At 34.0% G+C, this 19,210-nt stretch overlaps 2 protein-coding genes across 3 annotated transcripts in view; one reads left to right on the forward strand and one right to left on the reverse strand.

Moving 5' to 3' along the window:
* The window catches only part of LOC114349431 (rab3 GTPase-activating protein catalytic subunit), a 382,835-nt gene that overhangs the window by 317,201 nt on the left and 46,424 nt on the right, over positions 1–19,210 (reverse strand). The gene's annotated exons all lie outside the window — the stretch shown is intronic.
* The window catches only part of LOC114349432 (slit homolog 1 protein), a 115,794-nt gene that overhangs the window by 63,436 nt on the left and 33,148 nt on the right, over positions 1–19,210 (forward strand). For both annotated transcript variants that reach the window (XM_028299804.2, XM_028299805.2), the window contains exons 2-4: positions 1,092–2,168; positions 12,387–12,644; positions 15,870–16,289. In XM_028299804.2, coding sequence (XP_028155605.1) covers positions 1,095–2,168; positions 12,387–12,644; positions 15,870–16,289 — 1,752 coding nt within the window. In that variant the 5' untranslated portion in view covers positions 1,092–1,094. The remainder of the gene's footprint in view (positions 1–1,091; positions 2,169–12,386; positions 12,645–15,869; positions 16,290–19,210) is intronic.

The following is a 19,210-nucleotide window of genomic DNA, read 5'->3' on the forward strand; positions in this document are numbered from 1 at the left end:
ATTCCTGGACTCTGTGTTGCTAAGTCTCGGCTTGCGCCTCGACTTAGCAATCTTCACAGTCGTCCAGGAATGTTAAGCTTTTCCTACCCGGTAAACGATGTACTATATTCTACGAGCGTGCAAAAATGTCTACTTTCGCGCACGCGTTTTAGTTTAGAAAGTTTCACTTTTCCGCACGCGTTTAGATATTTTAATATGGCCTTAAAATAATTATAATACATGCAATAAACTAATATTTAGATATTATTTACTATTTTATCTCAAATGTTTCTTATTGTGTTCCTGTTTTAATGAAATTAACGCGATTATTTCATTCATAGGAGATTCTGACCAATAGAAAGCTACAGAAATCTAAATTAAATCGATAATTTTTGATAATTTACCGTCGTCAAGTATATTACGTCAGATGCCCTTCGTTGCTACAAAAAAATACATTCAGTGACATTAATGACAATTAATGTTTTAAAAATTATAAAAGTGATGACTTTCAACCGTCAAATTAATATTTATAACAAATGTTTGTTTAATTGTACTTGTACTAATTTGTACTTCCATAAATGAATTACAATAAAATTTTGGTTTTGAACAGTTTTATTCATGAAATAATCGCAACAAATTGCACTCGATCTCTAAAATTAATATAGAACTTTAGAGCTCTTGTGCAATTACTACTGACAATTCGATGAAATAAAATTATTTTGACCTAATATTCGAAAGTCAAATCGGTAGACAATAACAGTCGTTTTGAATCATCGTCATGGAAACCAAGTTCGTCGTCATGCTAACTAATTATATTGAAAGTTTGGTTTTGACAACCTTGTCAAAGAATTAATTTGTGTATGTATTTTCATATTAATTAAATTAAATGATTAAGATTTGGTGATTTTTTAAAGACTCGTAGAAAAAATATTGTTCCTAACTCTTGCAGAAAGTCTCTTTTCCGCACTCGACTGCTTGCCGAACTCCCGCTTCGCGTCGTTCGGCAAACTGCAGTCGCGTGCGGAAAAGTATGACTTTCTGCAATTTTTAGGAAAATAACTATTTCGTTGTATATTATTATCAAAAACTGATAAGTATTTCTTTTATTTCAGGTCATGAAACGAAGACTTACAACCAGCCTGCTCCTTCTAGCAGCCCTCCTCGGCGTAACAACGGCTCAATGTCCGTGGCAACGCGAAATGCCCGAACTCCTTTCCTCGTGTTTATGCTCGTATAATCTAGGACACGAACTGTCAGTGCAATGTGACATAGTGGACTTCTCCAAACTCCTCGGTGCGCTCAATAGATTCGCCACGTCGACACCCCTAGATCTCCTTTATGTAAATAATTCCACGATAAACGAAATCGGCGACGAAGCTTTCATGAAACTTAAGGTGCATAGCATGCAACTCTCAGGTTGTAAAATAAGAAAAATCAGTGATGGTGCTTTCGCGGGCCAGGAACAATCGCTTAGGAATCTAAATTTACAAGATAACGAACTGATTGAAGTTCCTGTTAATAGTTTACGTAACCTAAGAAGTTTATCTCTTCTTGATCTTTCACATAACAAGATAATTACTGTGCCAATGAGTGCGTTCGAAAGTCTAGTGAAGTTAGCAACGCTCAAACTTTCAGATAATAACGTCACTCTAGACGATGGTGCTTTAAAAGGTCTGGAGGGATCATTGAAAAATCTAAATCTTAAAGGCACGAAGCAGAAAGAAGTACCAAAGGCCATTCAAGGTATGAGAACGCTAGCATTTTTAGACTTATCTCAAAATATGATCAAAGAACTGCCAGGACCTAGTGGAGATCAGACGTTCAAAGGTTTATTTGCCCTCACAGCGCTCAACTTAGAACGGAATTTGATTCAAAACTTACATGAAAATGCCTTTTTTGGAGTTAAGAGTACATTAAGTTCTTTGAGCCTGCTGAACAATTTGTTGCCTGACTTTCCTACAACCGCCATAAGTAGCTTAAGAGAGCTAAGAGTTTTGGATATAGGTTTTAATTTACTCACTGAGTTGCCGGAAAACTCTTTTAAAGGGAATCCCTCGATAACTTTACTGGCTTTGGATGGTAACCCATTGGCTACGATACCGTTTGAAGCTTTGTCGCATCTAAACAGTACGTTGAGAGGATTGAGTCTGGGAGGAAGGTTTTTGCATTGTGACTGCCGTTTAGCATGGGTATGTATTTATTTTTGTTAGACTTTTAAGCAATAAAATTACACAATTAAGTTCTATGAATATGTTAAAATTTGTTTTATCTGTATTTTGAACGCTGTTATTCATCTTAACAAACGGCAGAAAGTAACAAAAGATTTACGTCAAGGATGCTGCATCTCTCCATTACTATTCAATATCTATTTAAATGAAGCACTAAAACACTGGATATCTTGTTCAGGGATGGGGATCCAACTCGACGGCCATACAACATTGTACGAAACACAATACTTATGAATCTGGAATGAAGCATAAGATCTAATTGTCAAAGAACATGAAACAATCGAGAACTGTGAGGAATATATTTGGGAACAACAATCAATAAGAGTGAGCGCACTGTAAAAGAGATAGAGTAAAGGATCGTAAAAGGAAAAAGTTGATTGAATGCCTCAATCCGATGCTATGGTCAAAAGAACTATAAAATCAAAGAAAACATCTCCTCTTTAACTAAGGCAGTCAATGAGGTTATTTGGCTCCGAATTCCATCCTACTAGATCGATTTACTTGATATTTTCACAATAATTAGAGAATAGCTCAAGAAACAAAGTCTACCCTATGTCGATGTGCGCTTTTATCTTGGGGGGTGGTTCCCACCCCTTCTCGGGGGTGTAAAATTTTTTGGTTAAAATAACCACGAAAGTGGCTAGAGAACCTAATTCTAAGCAAAAACTGTTCAATATTTTTTTTTGAAAACTCAATAATTTTTGAGTTACTCGTGGTTGAAAATTGGCCGTTTTCATTGAAAAATTACACCTTTTCGGGCGGTTTTTTGCGACTACCTTAAAATCTATGCATCTAACGAAAAAAACTATACAAAACATTTTTGTGGCTTATAAAAAAACAAAGAGATTCGTTCCTTCACATATCTTCTAGTTATAATACAAAAAGAGAGGTAGGTGAGAAGAGTTTGTTTTTTTTTTGGTGCATGCTGAAATCGGTGTATTCAACTTGAAATAAAAGAGAAACGGTCGATTTTAGTTGTATAATGCTACCAATACCTTTTGTAGTGATTGAAAAGACCTTTAGAATGAGCAACATTAAATGTCGATTACATTCAAAGCAAGCGATATATGCTGCAAAAAAATTGATGACTAATGGAATTTAAAAAAAAATGTGAAGTACATTTAACTCCTCATCCATCAGAATTTAAATGCACCGTTTTCCTTCTACAATACTTTTTATTATAGTGTTATTTCTATGTTCAAAAAGTTGGACGGGTTTAAAATGAATAGTCTTTGAAAAAACTAAGATCAAATTATAGAGCGCATTTTTAAATTTTCTTGAATCTTCCTTTTTCTCCATGTAACTCGAAAATGATAAGAGATACGAAAAAAAGGTACCACACAAAAACGTAGGATTTTGTTGAATAAAAATTTTGTTTTGTGTTCATTATTGTATCTCTTATCATTTTCAAGTTACATGTAGAAAAAAAAAAGATTTTTAAGGAAATCTAAAAATGCGCTCTATAAATTGATCTTATTTGTTTTCAAAAACCATTCATTTTAAACCCGTCCAACTTTTTGAACCCGTCCATAATAGTATAATAAAAAAAATTGAAAAAATCTAACACATTCGTCAAAGAAAAGCGTGGTGCGTCTTCATCGAATAAACGGTTTTCGCACCACGCTTTTCTTTAACGAATGTGTTAGATTTTTTCAATTTTTTTTATTTTTTGCTTTTTAGTTTATTTTTTTATATGTTTAATTTAAGTCACTCGTAACTAAAGAAAAGCGTTTCTTAAAAATATTTTTTTTCATATTTTTGTATTTTTTACTTTTTAGTCTTACACTTTTCAAACATTAAAATATACCGTCATGTTTATTAAAATATGTATAAAACATATGATTTACAAACATGAAAAGTAGTCGGAATCAGCAAAAAATTTGAAACTTTACTGTTTATTTATGAAGCATAACGTAAACAATTAACGTAAAAACTGAAATTATGTATAGTTCATATCATTAGCTACAATCTGTAAAAGTTTCAAGTTTCTTCATTGTAAAAAACAAGAGAATTTAAGCATTTTCCGTTAAAATCGTTTTTTATTTAAACAACTCAAGTTCTTAAAAAATTCAATATAATTTCAAAATGAAAGTCATAAAATTGTCTGGCCGAAAAATTGAAGCAAACCATTAAACTTACTTTTTTGTGATCTTTTCAAATATGCAAACAGATTTTCAAAATTTCAATATACAGGGTGTTGTTTTAAGGTCACAATTACTTTATAATGTTTTGTTAATTCGGACCTGGATTTTTCTTATGGTTAGTATGTCGGTCGTTTGGGTTTTGAATGAGACATATGTGTACCAAATATCAAAAAAATATACAGGGTGGTTCTAAAGATATGGCTTAGGAAAGAAATGGACAAAATCGATAAAACACCCTGTAACTCGGTTATAAAAGTCGGTAGGGCAAAAAATGTACTACATATATGTAGAACCGGCTAGGTGACCTCTATTCACCATTAAAGTATTTCCGTTTCCCAATGAAACACCCTGTATATAAACAAATATATGAGCGTTCAAAATTTGAAACTTTATTGTCTATTTATGAAGCATAACGTAAACAATTCACGTAAAAAGTGAAATTATGTATAGTTCATATCATTAGCTACAATCTGAAAAAGTTTCAAGTTTCTACATTGTAAAAAACAAGAGAATTTAAGCATTTTACAGGGTGGTTCTAAAGATATGGCTTAGGAAAGAAATGGACAAAATCGATAAAACACCCTTTAACTCGGTTATAAAAGTCGGTAGGGCAAAAAATGTACTATGTATATGTAGAACCGGCTAGGTGACCTCTATTCACCATTAAAGTATTTCCGTTTCCCAATGAAACACCCTGTATATAAACAAATATATGAGCGTTCAAAATTTGAAACTTTATTGTCTATTTATGAAGCATAACGTAAACAATAGGGAACTTGCATAAATTTTTAAATTCGAAAAAAATGTTATAAATCACAACAGAACATAATTTAAAACATGTATCAAAGATAAAAAAAGTTTTGTTTGTCTTTCGTTTAGCCCCTAAAGACGATTAAAAATTCAAATTAAAACAGGTGGTCCAAAACGCATAGTGACGTCATATAGTTGTGCATGTACATTCCATAGAGTTATATATTAGCATAGAGAGAGTGTCATTCAGAGCGAAGTGACGACACCATCTTTTTTATTTGGATTAGTGCTGTTTCACTTTTACGCATAGTAAAGCTGCTACAGTTTTCCTCCTCTTCCGTGCCTATATTCACACTGAATGTCATCATAGATTTTCGGTACAATGTGTTAGAAAGAGATGCAGCAAACCAGTCCATGAGATCTTGTCGTCAGGAAGCGTGAAAAGTAGGCTCCCTCTATGTTAATATATACCTCTATGGTACATTCTGCACCAACAAAGTAAACAAAATTGTATATAATTTTAAATTAGACATTATAAACGTCAGTAGAAAATACAGCAGATGTAACGTCACAAACGTTTTTGATCGTTTGAACTATTTTACATTGGCTAAGGGTTCTTCTAAACCAAGGCCAGAAAACAGAAAAAAATATATAGATTTTAAATTATCTTCTAAGTTATTATGAGGTTTTACCGCGTGAAAGTTTGGAAATATTATTTTTAAAGGAAACTGAATAATATTACGTAATAAAAAAATTTGTAAGTTCCCTCATAGGTTTTGCATTCGTTTTGACACTGACACTAAGTTTTATAAATATATTTGATGATTTCTATTTCTGATATATTTGAGTGTTTTTAAGATATATTTTTTAAAATGACCGAAGAGGGTTTTTGTAAAGGGCAGTCTGATAACTTACCTATAGTTGATATGTGTATGGTGGTTACATATTTTCAAAAGAGTGAAAATTTTTCCGTCGGAGAAGTTCGGGGAGTTAAAGCAGATAAGTAAGTACATATATTATGTATATTATACTCCCATTATGCCTACTAATTTTATACTGTGATTTTATTCTGATTATTATTCTCATAAGTATTTAACGATAAAACTTAGAAGGTACACACTTCCTATTAAGTATAGTGATCAAAAAATGTCATTACAATATAAATATTTTCCCATATTTCGCGACGATGCTGTGGCCAAATACCCAAGTAGGTGGAGGCCAATAAACTAAAGAAGAAGAAGAAGAATATACTTACATATAACCCTCCCACATCACTGATATAACCATATAAAAAACTAATGTAAAACTATGTGACGTCACGGGCCGTCTGAACTACTTTAAAATAAAGAAGACTTTAAATTTGTATTTCTAAGTTATTATGGGTTTTTGAAGCGGGAAATTTTGAAAATCTCATTTTTATACAAAACTGAACATTATTATGTAATAAAAAAAATGTGCAAGTTCCCCATTCACGTAAAAAGTGAAATTATGTATAGTTCATATCATTAGCTACAATCTGAAAAAGTTTCAAGTTTCTACATTGTAAAAAACAAGAGAATTTAAGCATTTTCCATTAAAATCGTTTTTTTTTGTTTCAACAATAATTAATAAACATAAACATTTTTTTTATTGACTATCCGTGTATTGTTTCCGCGAATGCATATATCTGCAAATTTTCATTCATTTGCATTGAAGAAAAGTCAGTCAAATTAACGTCTAAAGATTTGATGCAAACTATTGAGAGGTTAAAAATATACTTCTCATTTTTTCTTAAAATACATTAATCATCAATTTTTTTGCAGCATATCTCGCTTAGTTTGAATGAAATATACCTTTAATATTGCTCATTTTAAAGAACTTTTTAAGCACTACAAAAGGTGTTCGTAAGATTATACACCTAAAATCGACCATTTGTCTGTTATTTCAAGTTGAATACAACGATTTGAGCATGCACCAAAAAACAAACTATTTTCACCTACCATATATCTCGTTTTATATTATAACTAGAAGATTTATGAAGGAACTAGTCTCTTTATTTTTTTATAAGCTACAAATATTTTATATAGTTTTTTTAGTTAGATGCATAGTTTTTAAGATATTTGCAAAAAACCGTTCGAAAAGGTGTTATGTTTCAATGAAAATGGCCAATTCTCAACCACGAATAACTCAAAAAATATTTAGTTTTCAAAAAAAAATTACAGAACAGTTTTTGCTTACAATTAAGTTCTCTAGCCACTTCCGTGGTTATTTTAACCAAGAAATTTTCTACCCCCGAGAACGGGTGGGAACCACCCCCAAGATAAAAGCACACATCGACATAGGGTAGACTTTGAATTACGAGATCAGTAGAGGCTATTCCCAAAATTTCATTAAAATCCATGCAGTAGGATAGAATTCGGAGGTAATATCCTGTTTTGCTCCCATTGACTGGCGTAAACTCCATTTTTAAAAGTTTAGTGCTCTATGGATTATGGATGTGAAACATCGTAACTTACTAAATCCCTGATGGAATGATGAAAAAATTTTAAAGTGGATGCAAAGGGAAAGAATGAAGAGAGGAAGGTCGAAACAATTCTGGCTAGGCGGCATTCATAAGGCAATGTCGGAAAGGAACCTTCACCCTGACGAATGGAACGACCGATAAAACTTATAGCTTCGACCAGACGAACGCTATAAAAAAACCGGAATAATAAAAAAAAATAAAAACATACTTCAACCACTATAATATATTAATAACAAAAATAAGAAGTTTTGAGGCCAATTTTTAAAAAATATCGTCATATTCGAATACGACGATATGCTCAGAATCAAAAAGCGTAAAACCTACCGGATCTGAATGAAACTAATTCACCACGATAAAAAGTAGGTCTTTACGTATACGCGGTTCATCATTATTTATAAAAACTTAATTAACGAGACGCACACTAAGTAATAATTGTGTTAATATCTTTAATTATCGCAATTTTTAAAGATCCGATCTGCAAGTTACGGTTAAGGTACTTTTCTATTTCTATATCAAACAACGTTTAACTGAAAGTTTTAAATATTATGCTTTTGCACAAGAAAAAGTGGTTCTTGTTGTACGCTTATTAATTTATGATGATTGAAAACTGTACTTTTAATTACTTTACTTTCTTTAAAAACTTTTACCGGTAAGCTTGGTTCGTTAGATATTTGGACATGTATGACAGTAGCTACTACGCATTACTTCTTGTAGTAAGTCCCATTTCACGTAAGTACTTTGTTCCCGTCGTCGGTCTATCTATTCGGTTTTTTTTTATAGTTTCTGGAGCTTCATTTACGTTTGTCAGATAAAAAGAGGAACGACTGTGTAACATCAAAAACAAAAGTCGAGGACATAACAGCAAAAGTTGCTAAACTTAAATGGAGCTTCGCAGGCCACACTGCTAGATAAAAAGACCAACGTTGAAACGACACAATACAACATCGGAGACCTTAGAAAGGTAGACGACCAAGAGGAAGATAGGGGCGTCATTTGACAGGGTCAGGGGGGCATTTGCCCCCCGACCCTGAAAATGACTGAAATTTACAAAAAATACATCAATTTTCATCATTACAATATAATGTATTGTATATAGTATATATAGTGCTTGCCCTCCCAATCAAAATTTCAAATGACCCTCCTGGAGGAAGACCATAATATATATGAGATGGGTAGATGACATAAAACAATAGACGGAACAAATTAGGAGTATGTAGCACATAATACAGATCGATGGAAAGAGTTGCGGGAGGCTGATATCAAAAAATTGACGATAGAAGGCTAAAGGCCTTTGATTTGTCTGAAAAGTCGTGATTATTTCGATGACATCTTGAATGCCTGATCTTTGTCAAATTTGTTGGTTTGTTATGTGATCTCACTGTTATGTTAGGGGGTGCGGTTATGGTTAAAAATGTTCAATTTTTTTATAATTTTAAATGAAAGTACTTAACTTCAAGAATATTTTCTGAAAATTTCAGATTAATCGGAGTAAATCTACCAGAAATACAGCATGTTGAATATTCCGGTGTTTTATCCACAACCGTCATCCCTACCCTAGGTTGAGTGTTCATAACAGAAAAATGTTTTTTTTTCGAAAAAAGCGTCAGTCAAAAATCTTTTGAGATGGCTGCAGGTCTAATTTTCCCTTATTTTCTATATTTTATCAAAAAATATATGTCGAGATTTTTCCGTAATGTAAAATGTTTAAAAAAAGTGCATTTTTCCTCAATAAATCTAAAATTATTCATAATATGAAAAAATGTTTCAAATGGCAATTGTAGAATTTCTTATACTGAAAATATTTTTTTTTTGTTTTTGTATCATGAATCTTCTTCTTCAAGTGCCGTCTCCTAATCGGAGGTTGGATATCATCATCACTATCTTTACTCTATCCACCGCTGCTCTAAAGAGTTCTATAGAACTGCATCTAGACCAGTCCCTTAAATTATTTAACCATGACACTCTCCTTCTTCCTATACTCCTTCCGCCTCTTATCTTTCCCTGTATTATCAGTCTTAGCATTACATATCGCGGTCCCCTCATTACGTGTCCCAGATATTGTAACTTTCTTATTTTTATTGTGTTTATTATTTCGCATTCTTTACCTATTTCTCGCAATACTTCCGTGTTCGTTTTCCTCTGTGTCCATGCTATTCTAAGCATCCTTCTGTAACACCACATTTCAAATGACTGTAGCTTATGTATGTGTTCTTGCTTTAATGTCCAGCTTTCAAGTCCATATTGTAGTATCGAGAACACGTACCATCTCAAAGCTCTTACTGTCAGTTCTAAGCTAAGGTCTTTGTTGCAGAGAACTGTTTTCATTTTTACAAACGCATTTCTTGCTATTTCTATCCTGGTCCTTATTTCTGTTGTTTGATCATTTTTCTCTGAAATCCAGGTTCCTAGGTATTTGTATTTATCAACCCTTTCTATCGGTACATTTCCCAAATGTATGCTTGTTTGCATGTTTGTTTTCTTAGTTATTATCATGTATTTGGTCTTTTTTATATTCATTTTTAGTCCATATTCTTCACAGAAATACTTGAATACTTTTAGGTTTATTTAAGAAAAATGCACTTTTTTAATTATAATAATGTCATTTTCGATTTAATCAACTATTTTTTCTAAACTAAGCATTCCAAACCGGTCAAATCACATATATCGTATCCACTATACCTAAATAAAGTTAATTTCAAGTGGGAAGCTATTTATTTCTATTAGGATTGTAACGACGAGGGTTTAATTTTTACATTTCAAAAAGAAAAAAAGAGAGCGACTTTATTTTCGTCATAAGTCAGTCAGTTCTTATGCAAAAAACTTTTGTCAGAGCTTATTTTTGAAAGACTGTTTAATGAGCTTTAAAAGATGTCTGTTAAGTTCTCCGAAAAAATTTCACCACATTCGAGTTATTTGAGATTGAAGGTTCTCCATTTCGAGATTTTCTCCATTTCGAGATTCTTCGAAAATAACCATCCTTTATAGAGCAATAACTCAGCCGTTGTTGGGTTTACCTAGGTCTTTTTGACACGAATCTCTTTGTTTTTTATTATCTACAATTTTGTTCTTAATGATTTTTTCTATAAAATTAAATTTTGTTAAGTTATTCATGAAAAAGAGTTATACAATGTGAGTTTCTTCAATGAAAAATGCATAGTTTCAATCGCAAATAACTTGGAAAGTGTCAAGTTTGCAAAAAAATATTAAAAAACAAAATTTACTCAGAATTAGCCATTCTATCGATTTCCATAGTTATTTTGATTAAAAAATGTTCATCCACAAATGGGGTTGTTTTCACCCCCAGGACAAAAGCGCAGTTCGGCATAGGGTAGATTTTGAAGAAGAGTGTCAACAGAGCTAAACCCAAATTTTCATTAAAATCGGTGTTGATTCTCAAAATTCCACGGTTTTACAGTTTTTTACCGCTGATGAGTGGTCTAATAATAAATATGTTGATATTCACCATTTTGTTACAAAGCTAATAAAATCTTTTTATTTTTTTTTGTTTCACATGAGCCAGTGACGAGTTCTGATGGCCACCGCAAAATCAATTTTTTTAAGGTGTCTGTAAAAATTTGCCATCGTTGGCTTATTTTCCAAATATTCCTTGAAAATTTTTTTGAGTATTCTTATTCAATTTAAAAATAAAATAATTGTAAATTTAGTTTCAAAAAAATATCACAAAAATGTGCTTGAAATGTTGATTTCAAACCATACCCTCCCATTAAGGCTCATTTCCAGCATTGTACCTATGTCCCATGGCTCATTGTGTGTTGAGTTAATTTGCGGATTTTTGCATCAGTGTTAAAGTCTCTGCTCCATAAGTTTGTACAGGCAAAACACATTGTTTATAAACCTTGTGACACATGAGAATTGAACCTCTTAGAATATGGCTTAGTTTGACAAATGCTGCCCATGTGAGACCTATTGGTTTTTGTATTTATTTCAGGCCTAAGATTTTCTCGCTAGGTATTTTGGGATTGGGTAGTCATCTAATTCCTGACCCTACCACGCAACTTTAAGCTTTTGTTTAGCTTTCTTTATTATATCAATGCAAAGCATATACAGTCGGAAAAATGAAAGAATACCCATGAACCAGCATATAAAACACGCTGTATTTTCCTGTCACCGTGTCACAAAGAAAATTGCCCAGTAGTACAAGTACATGTAATAATCATTATTACATGTACTTGCGCTGGCCAATTTTTTGTATGACACGGTGACAGGAAAATACAGTGTGTTTTACATGTTCGTTCATGGGTATTCTTTCATTTTTCCTACTGTACCTGTGTTTTCGATAGATTTGGCCTCAGGTGATTTCGTTCATAGTAAAGTTTCAATTTATCTAGATATCTTGAAAGTTTGTCCTCCACCTCCTCCAGTATCTCCCTTGTGCAACGAAGGCTATGTTATCTGCGTATATGAATTGTTTTGTTTCATGATGTACTAGCCTGGACGTTTGTGTAAATATTGAATAGGAGGAGAGCCAACACATTACCATTGGCCAATCCATTCTTCTGGATTCTCCAGCGACTGGTTTGACTTTTGAGTGTTATATAAAACTGACAGTTGAGCAGTATACATTGTATAAAGTTGGATGTTTTAATTTAAAATAATAAGATACTAATAATAAGACCTCCTGTCACATAAATAATGTACTGAAAGGAGATAAAATGTTTCCATTCGTATTTCCGGATTAGGGTTATTTCGTCTTTTATTTTAATAGATATTTTTAAATTCAATTTCACTTCCTGCTGTATACAATAGTGTGTCTTATTCCAGGTAATAAATTGGATTCGCCATGACTTACAAGTAACCAGCCGAGAGCGGAACCCTCAATTCTGTGGAAGTCCTCCAAGGTTCAGGGACCGCAGTTTCTACAGTATTCAACCTGAAGAACTGTCTTGCTCTGCCAGAGACAAAACTACTACCACCACCAGCACTAAACCTACCATACAAAAGAAAAAAGATAGCGAGGAAGAAAAACCTAAAGAACCTGTGGGGGTCGCTACCGTCATAAGTGCGGATTTAGACGATTTGGTAAGTAGAATTATTTTTAAGTATTATACCCTCGGAGATCCGTGGAAAAAATTTACACCCAAAATAACAAAATTCAGTTTGGCAACACTGTGTTAATGTTGATAGTAACATATCCTTTTTAAGATAAACACAACTGTAATGTAGTCCAAACAAATTAATATATTTTTTTTTTGCCAACAAAAATGAGATTTTTCAACCAAATAATGTTTCAAATATGATGTGCAAAATAATTTTTAATTGGGTTCTGCTAATGGGCTTTCTTTTTTTGTCATTAAAGTAAAAAAATCTTAAAATTTCACTCATTAAATCATTATTGTCCGGTTATCGTCTTAATTATTTTAACTGTACTAATATCCGTCGAGTAATTCTGAGTGATAAACAGGTTGTTAAAACATTTTATCTGTAGCGGCTTCTGGAATATCTTAAAAATATCGAATTTCACTGATAAAATGCGCATATCCCACGGATCTTCGCTGCGATCATACATATTATACACTAAGCATCAAAATTAACGCACCACCTCAAAAATGGGTCATTTTGATGGCTCGTATATCCTAAACCTGTTATCCGATTTTAGTGATTTCTTTTGGAAATGGGACATTTTTGATGGCTCGTATATCCTAAACCTGTTATCCGATTTTAGTGATTTCTTTAGTATATTATAGCTTTATTCTTCAAGAATATCGATGTTATAATATTATTGCTAAACAGGTAAGTGTCATTGTATAGCGGGTGTAACAATGATAGTGTGTTTTTCCTCAAATTTTAGAACACCCTGTGGAATATTGTAGCGTATATAAAATATTGAAATTAAAACTCAGCTGTAGCCTTAGGCTTTCTTAACATTTTGCTTTTTTATTCATTCGCTTATGTGGGATAATAAAAAAGTTATGTACTTTAACAACTAGCCATGTTATTCATCAATACATAAGTTTCTAAATAAGTACGACAAACTTTAAGGGGTACTTCTGCATGAACAAATAATGACCGTTTGCTTTATAATCATGTGTCCGCAAATGCTTTGTTTCCGAGATACGGGATGTTGAATTTTTTCTTACAAACTGACAAATTATGTATTGCTCTAAAACTGGTTGAGATATGCAAATGAAATTTGGTAGGTTTTAAGCGGTAGGTATTGCGCATTTTTTCACATACAATCAAGAGTTTTATATTCACCATTGGCGTGCATACGGGATGTATCTAAAATATTTATACCCGTATGCACGTCAGTGGTGAATATAAAAATCTTAATTGTATGTCAAAAAATGCTCAATAACTACCCCTTAAAACCTACCAAATTCCATTTGCATATCTCAACCAGTTTTAGAGCAATAAATAAATCGTCAGTTTGTAAGAAAAAATTCAAGATCCCGTATCTCGGAAACTAAGCATTTGCGGACATATGATTATAAAGCAAACCGTCATTATTTGTTCATGCAGAATTACCCATTAAAGTTTGTCGCACTTATTTAGAAACACCCTCTATTGATGAATAACATGGCTAGTTGTTAAAGTACCTAACTTTTTTATTATCCCACATAAGCGAATGAATAAAAAAGCAAAATGTTAAGAAAGCCTAAGGCTACAGTTGAGTTTTAATTTCAATATTTTATATACGCTACAATATTCCACAGGGTGTTCTAAAATTTGAGGAAAAACACACTATCATTGTTACACCCGTATTCGCGGTGTGCAAGTACTTGTAGGGGATACGAGAAACGATTGTGCGTGTATGGTGGAGAAATCTTGCAACTTTCTTAAATAATTCATATTGTCAATTGAAATTGTCAAATTGACGTGTATTTCATACCTACTGTCATTGAAGAAGAAAAATTATATGTTGCTCACAAGATTGATATGATATGCAATTATTATATAAAAGTATATTTAATTAATTGTATTTTGCTTGCAGTACTGCATTTTAATAACAAATTTTATTTACTACATACAATTGTTTACCTTTTAATAACATAACCTAAATCTTACTTTGTCTTCTTGTAATTTTTTTTGAGCTACGGCCTTGGCAATTATTTAGCAACCAGGACCAATATGATTGGCCAATTAAAAGTGCGAAAAAAGTTGCCGAGCTATGAACCCAGGTGTCGCTTTTCCGAACTTGCACGGTCGCAATACAATGACACTTATCGCTTTAGCAATAATATTATTACATCGACACTCTTGACGAATAAAGCTATAATATTCTAAAAAAATCACTCAAATCTGACAACAGGTTTAGGAAATACGAAACGTCAAAAATGTCCTATTTTTAAGGTGGTGCGTTAATTTTGATGCTTAGTGTATAATAGTTCATCATCATCATCATCATCAATGGGGTTACAACTCTTCGTGAGTCTTTGCAGCGTTTACTATTGCCTTCCATGTTTGTCGGTCCTGTGCCACTAGTTCCCATTGTCGCACTCCCTTTTTCTCTAGATCTTCTTTGACTGCATCTTTCCAACTTTTTCTAGGCCGCCCTACAAACCTTCTTCCATCTGGCCTTTCCCAGAACACATTGTTTATAAGGCGATTGTCGTTACTGCGTATCACATGCCCTTCCCATCTGAGTCTATTGGCCCTTATATATCTGACGAGATTTTCCTTTCCGAATAGAGACTCTAGCTCGTTATTAGATCTGCGCCTCCATTCGTTTGTCACGCTGTCTCTGCAAGGGCCATATATCATTCGAAGGATTTTACGTTCCCACACCAGCAATTTATTTACTTTTCTTTTTGTTATCGTACATGCTTCGCTTTCATACGCTTATTATTAATATATAATAGTTCACTCTTCTCTTATTGGTGAGGGTGTAGTTGGCTCACTGATACTTAGCCAGAAATGCCAATTTTGCCATTTTTCATAATTGCATAATTTTCGATGGCAACTCGACCGTTCAAGATATGAGATAGCTGAACCTCAGAACGTGTCTAAACTCATGTGAGGGTCTAATTACCCTCACAAATTATAGAAATTATCTATAACATTCATGTTATTGAAAACAAGTTTTGTCCATGTATCCATGACTGTATCATTTTAAAGGGTTTTTACCCATATATTTTCAATTTTGGTGGCTTAGCATGTGAACATCCTGTTCGGCATTGATGATGATCTGCATTCAGATCGAAAACGTTCTGCATTTGTGATGTAGCTCTTTTTATGGGATTTTTAATAATTATATACCTTTTATAAAGGATTTTACTTAATTTTTTATATCTGTTTAAATTACAGATTCAAGCTAATCCAGAACTTCTACCATCCACATCGACAACCACAAAGCAACCGTTCACAAAATCTACACCTGTCCAGAGCAGCACCTCAGTAACCACTAAAGTAACAACAGTGTCATCAACTACTACCAAAAGCACTACCAGTTCTAAGCTAAAAGCTTCGATACCGTGGAAGAATACCCAGAAACCACCAATGGTACTCGCTTATCCGGCCCGAGGAAAAGCTGATGAAAGCAAAGAAGTGATAGTAAAGAATGCTTTTAGACAAGATAGTTCTGTAATCATTCAGTGGGGTTCGGAAACGGCTAATATTCTCGGATTTAGGGTTGTTTATCGATTGTTTGGAGATAAAAGTTTTAAACAGGGACCACCTTTGGAAGCCAGCGAGAGAGAATTTAAGATCAAGAACGTACCATCACAGGTAAGCAAGACATTTCCAATTTAAAAAATAGATACATAAACTAACCCCCCACTTTGAAAGCCTCTTTTAACCATCTAGAAGGGGGGGGGCATATTCTGTTGAATCTAGGTTTGATGATACCAGTGGAAGTCTTAATTGAAGCTACTCGAATAATGTCTTTTCCAGGATGTATATTGATTATTCGGCCTAGCCGTCAATGGGTTAGATTGGTAGTATCGTCCTTTATAAGACTCCATTTGTGAGAGATTCTTGATTTTTCTTCCAGCTTGCTTTGGCATGTAGCTGGCAGATGTATTTGATTTTCCATCTTAGCCAAAAGCTTTGGCACGCCTGCTAATGAGCTGGAATCAGTTTGGGACTACTTTTCTACCTGCGCACGGGTTTCGCAGGACGGTCGATTCACCGACCGGTCTGGTGTGAGGCAGGGGCGAGAGGGGACAGCCAAGTAATCCATGGAATGCACGCTAAGAGTGCCAGAGGGGAGCTATGAGTAAGGTCAACGAGTCAGATATGCTCGCTAAAGCGCTGGTTTCCTCGAAAGCGGCACCGACAAACTGCGACCGTAGCACTGCGATGAATTACGTCAGATTACGGTGAAAAATTCAAGGTTCTTCACGGTGGCAATGAAATGTGCAAACTCAGCAAGCGGTGGCTTCCAACGCATGCTCGGAAACCACCGCTATTATTTTGCACGGTACAGTTTTTCATGACGTCATTCATCGCAGTGTTATGTTCGCAGTTTGTCGGCACCGCTTTCGAGGAACCCAGCGCTTAAGAGCGGTTCCAGAACCGGCGGCTGGAGAAAGAGGGGGTGGGTTTAGTAGGTAGGCGGCCCGTCAAGATACAGATAGGACGGACTAAATCCGACACACCGTGGACACCCAAACGGTCTTGTTAAGATTCCCACCTCCCAGAAAAAAGTTTGGGACTACATACTATCATTGGTTTATCAATAAGGAACTGAAGGTGTTAAGGGACTTGGGTCGTTAGGATTTGGACTAATAAGAGAAAAAAGGCGTGAGTTTAAACTTAGCTCCATTTGAATAATTAAAGTTTGGGATTCTACATGAATAATAGTTTGTCAAAACTCATTTTAAATGTAATTTTGACGATTTTACTTCGGCTTCTCAGAGTCCACCAACATGAGGTGAATAGGAAGGTATAAATTGTCATTCAATTGTTAAAGAATTTGTTAAGTATAGTTTGTCTGTTAATGCATGTGTGTGTGTGTGTGTGTGTGTTCACAAAGAGGGGATGGCATTAGATAAACTTTTTGCCACAGATATTTGAAAGTTGAAGATTGAAGATGTCATATTAAATTTTTATTTTAGAATCTTGAAGAAATTGTATGATAATATCATTAATAGTTTTGGTATTGAAGCTTAGTAGATGTGAAATATTCAGCGGTAAACTTACATTCCGCTCCTGAAGTGAAGTTAATGCATGTGAATTGTGAATTTAGAAGAGATTCCAATTCTCGTGTTGTCAAATTTAGGAATTAGTTGGTTGATTAAAGTTTTGATTATCATAACTTTAAGTAAAGTAAGGTAAGCGTAGTTTTCTTGTGTTTATTTTGCTCATTACGATATGTGAAACTTCTATTGTCATTGTTCCACCAGTTTTAATCATTTCGGCATTTAAAAATAATTCACTAGCAATTATATTTGGAAGGATAAGTAGTTATTTTACCAGTTTCAAAATAGCCTTATTATGAAACAAAAATGTTATTGTGCTCAGTATTTAATAAAAACGATCTACACCAAGTTGCTGTTTCACAACTTTGTTGATTATACACAACAATTATCCTTGTTTAATTTACCGACAAAAAGTTGATGTACTTCCGTTTTTTCCTCGCCGATTCCAAATTCCACCGGAGTACCACGAGTACCACACCAGCTCCGAGCACAAAGTACCACTCCGCTTCCGTGAAAGCGAAACGAAGAAGATAAGCCGGCGTCAAGCGTTTTAAATGATGAGAAGGATGGACGTTATGCTCTAGATTTCTTGGTACACAGATCGTGGCCATTTATAAATGCATTTATTACACTTTTGCGCGAGCTGATTACCAATTAATTATGAGGATTGTGTTTTCTAATTCACCACTAGGTAAATTCCGGACTTAGGAACAATTAGACACAATTAGCGAAGAAAGTTTCATATTTTTATCGCCGAGGCTAATTGAATTGGAAGCGATAATGTATGCAATGTCACTCGTAATTGTCACTAGCCTGGAACAATGCTTTCAGGTAGTCTATTTACCTGCCATTTAGTGTAACTGTGTATTATCAAAAACTGTTTAGGCGAGGCATTGAAGCAGAAGAAAAGCCCAAAATCTATAAAATTTTTGCAGTTGGTTGCATGAAACTTGTTACATTCGATTCGTAAGAGCCTTAGAAATACTGTGAACTAAAGTAATGATGACGAAACGAAAATTGTCTCATTTAACAAGAAAAATGCATTTTTCAAAATGCATTTCGAAGTGATGACAAAAATGATAAATTTGTAATTCGGAAATAATTGACGGAAATGAATTCAATATTAGTACTCGCGGGTTTTGGCACGCTGAACACGAATATCATGACGGCGATGGTCAGCGAGGCACCTTGGTGCCCAGGACGTGCCCCGTTTAATGGAGTTTCGTGGAAATTCGATACAAAATCAATGCAAACTCACTACTCGGTGGTGTTTGGTGTCGCTGAACACTAATATCATGTCTGCGTTGGTTTCTAAGGCACCTGGTGTCAAAGATGGGTTAGTGTCGTGGAGTTTTATGGAAATTAAATGCAAAATCAATGCAAACTCTTTACTAGGAAGTTTTGAGGTCAAGAAACGCTAAAAGCATGTAGGTAATAGTCTTCAAAGCATTATACAGTGGACTCTCTCTATAACGAACACAGATAAGTTTCGCTTATAACGAGGTA

This window comes from Diabrotica virgifera, chromosome 1, assembly GCF_917563875.1.
Source record: "Diabrotica virgifera virgifera chromosome 1, PGI_DIABVI_V3a".
NCBI lineage: Eukaryota > Metazoa > Arthropoda > Insecta > Coleoptera > Chrysomelidae > Diabrotica > Diabrotica virgifera.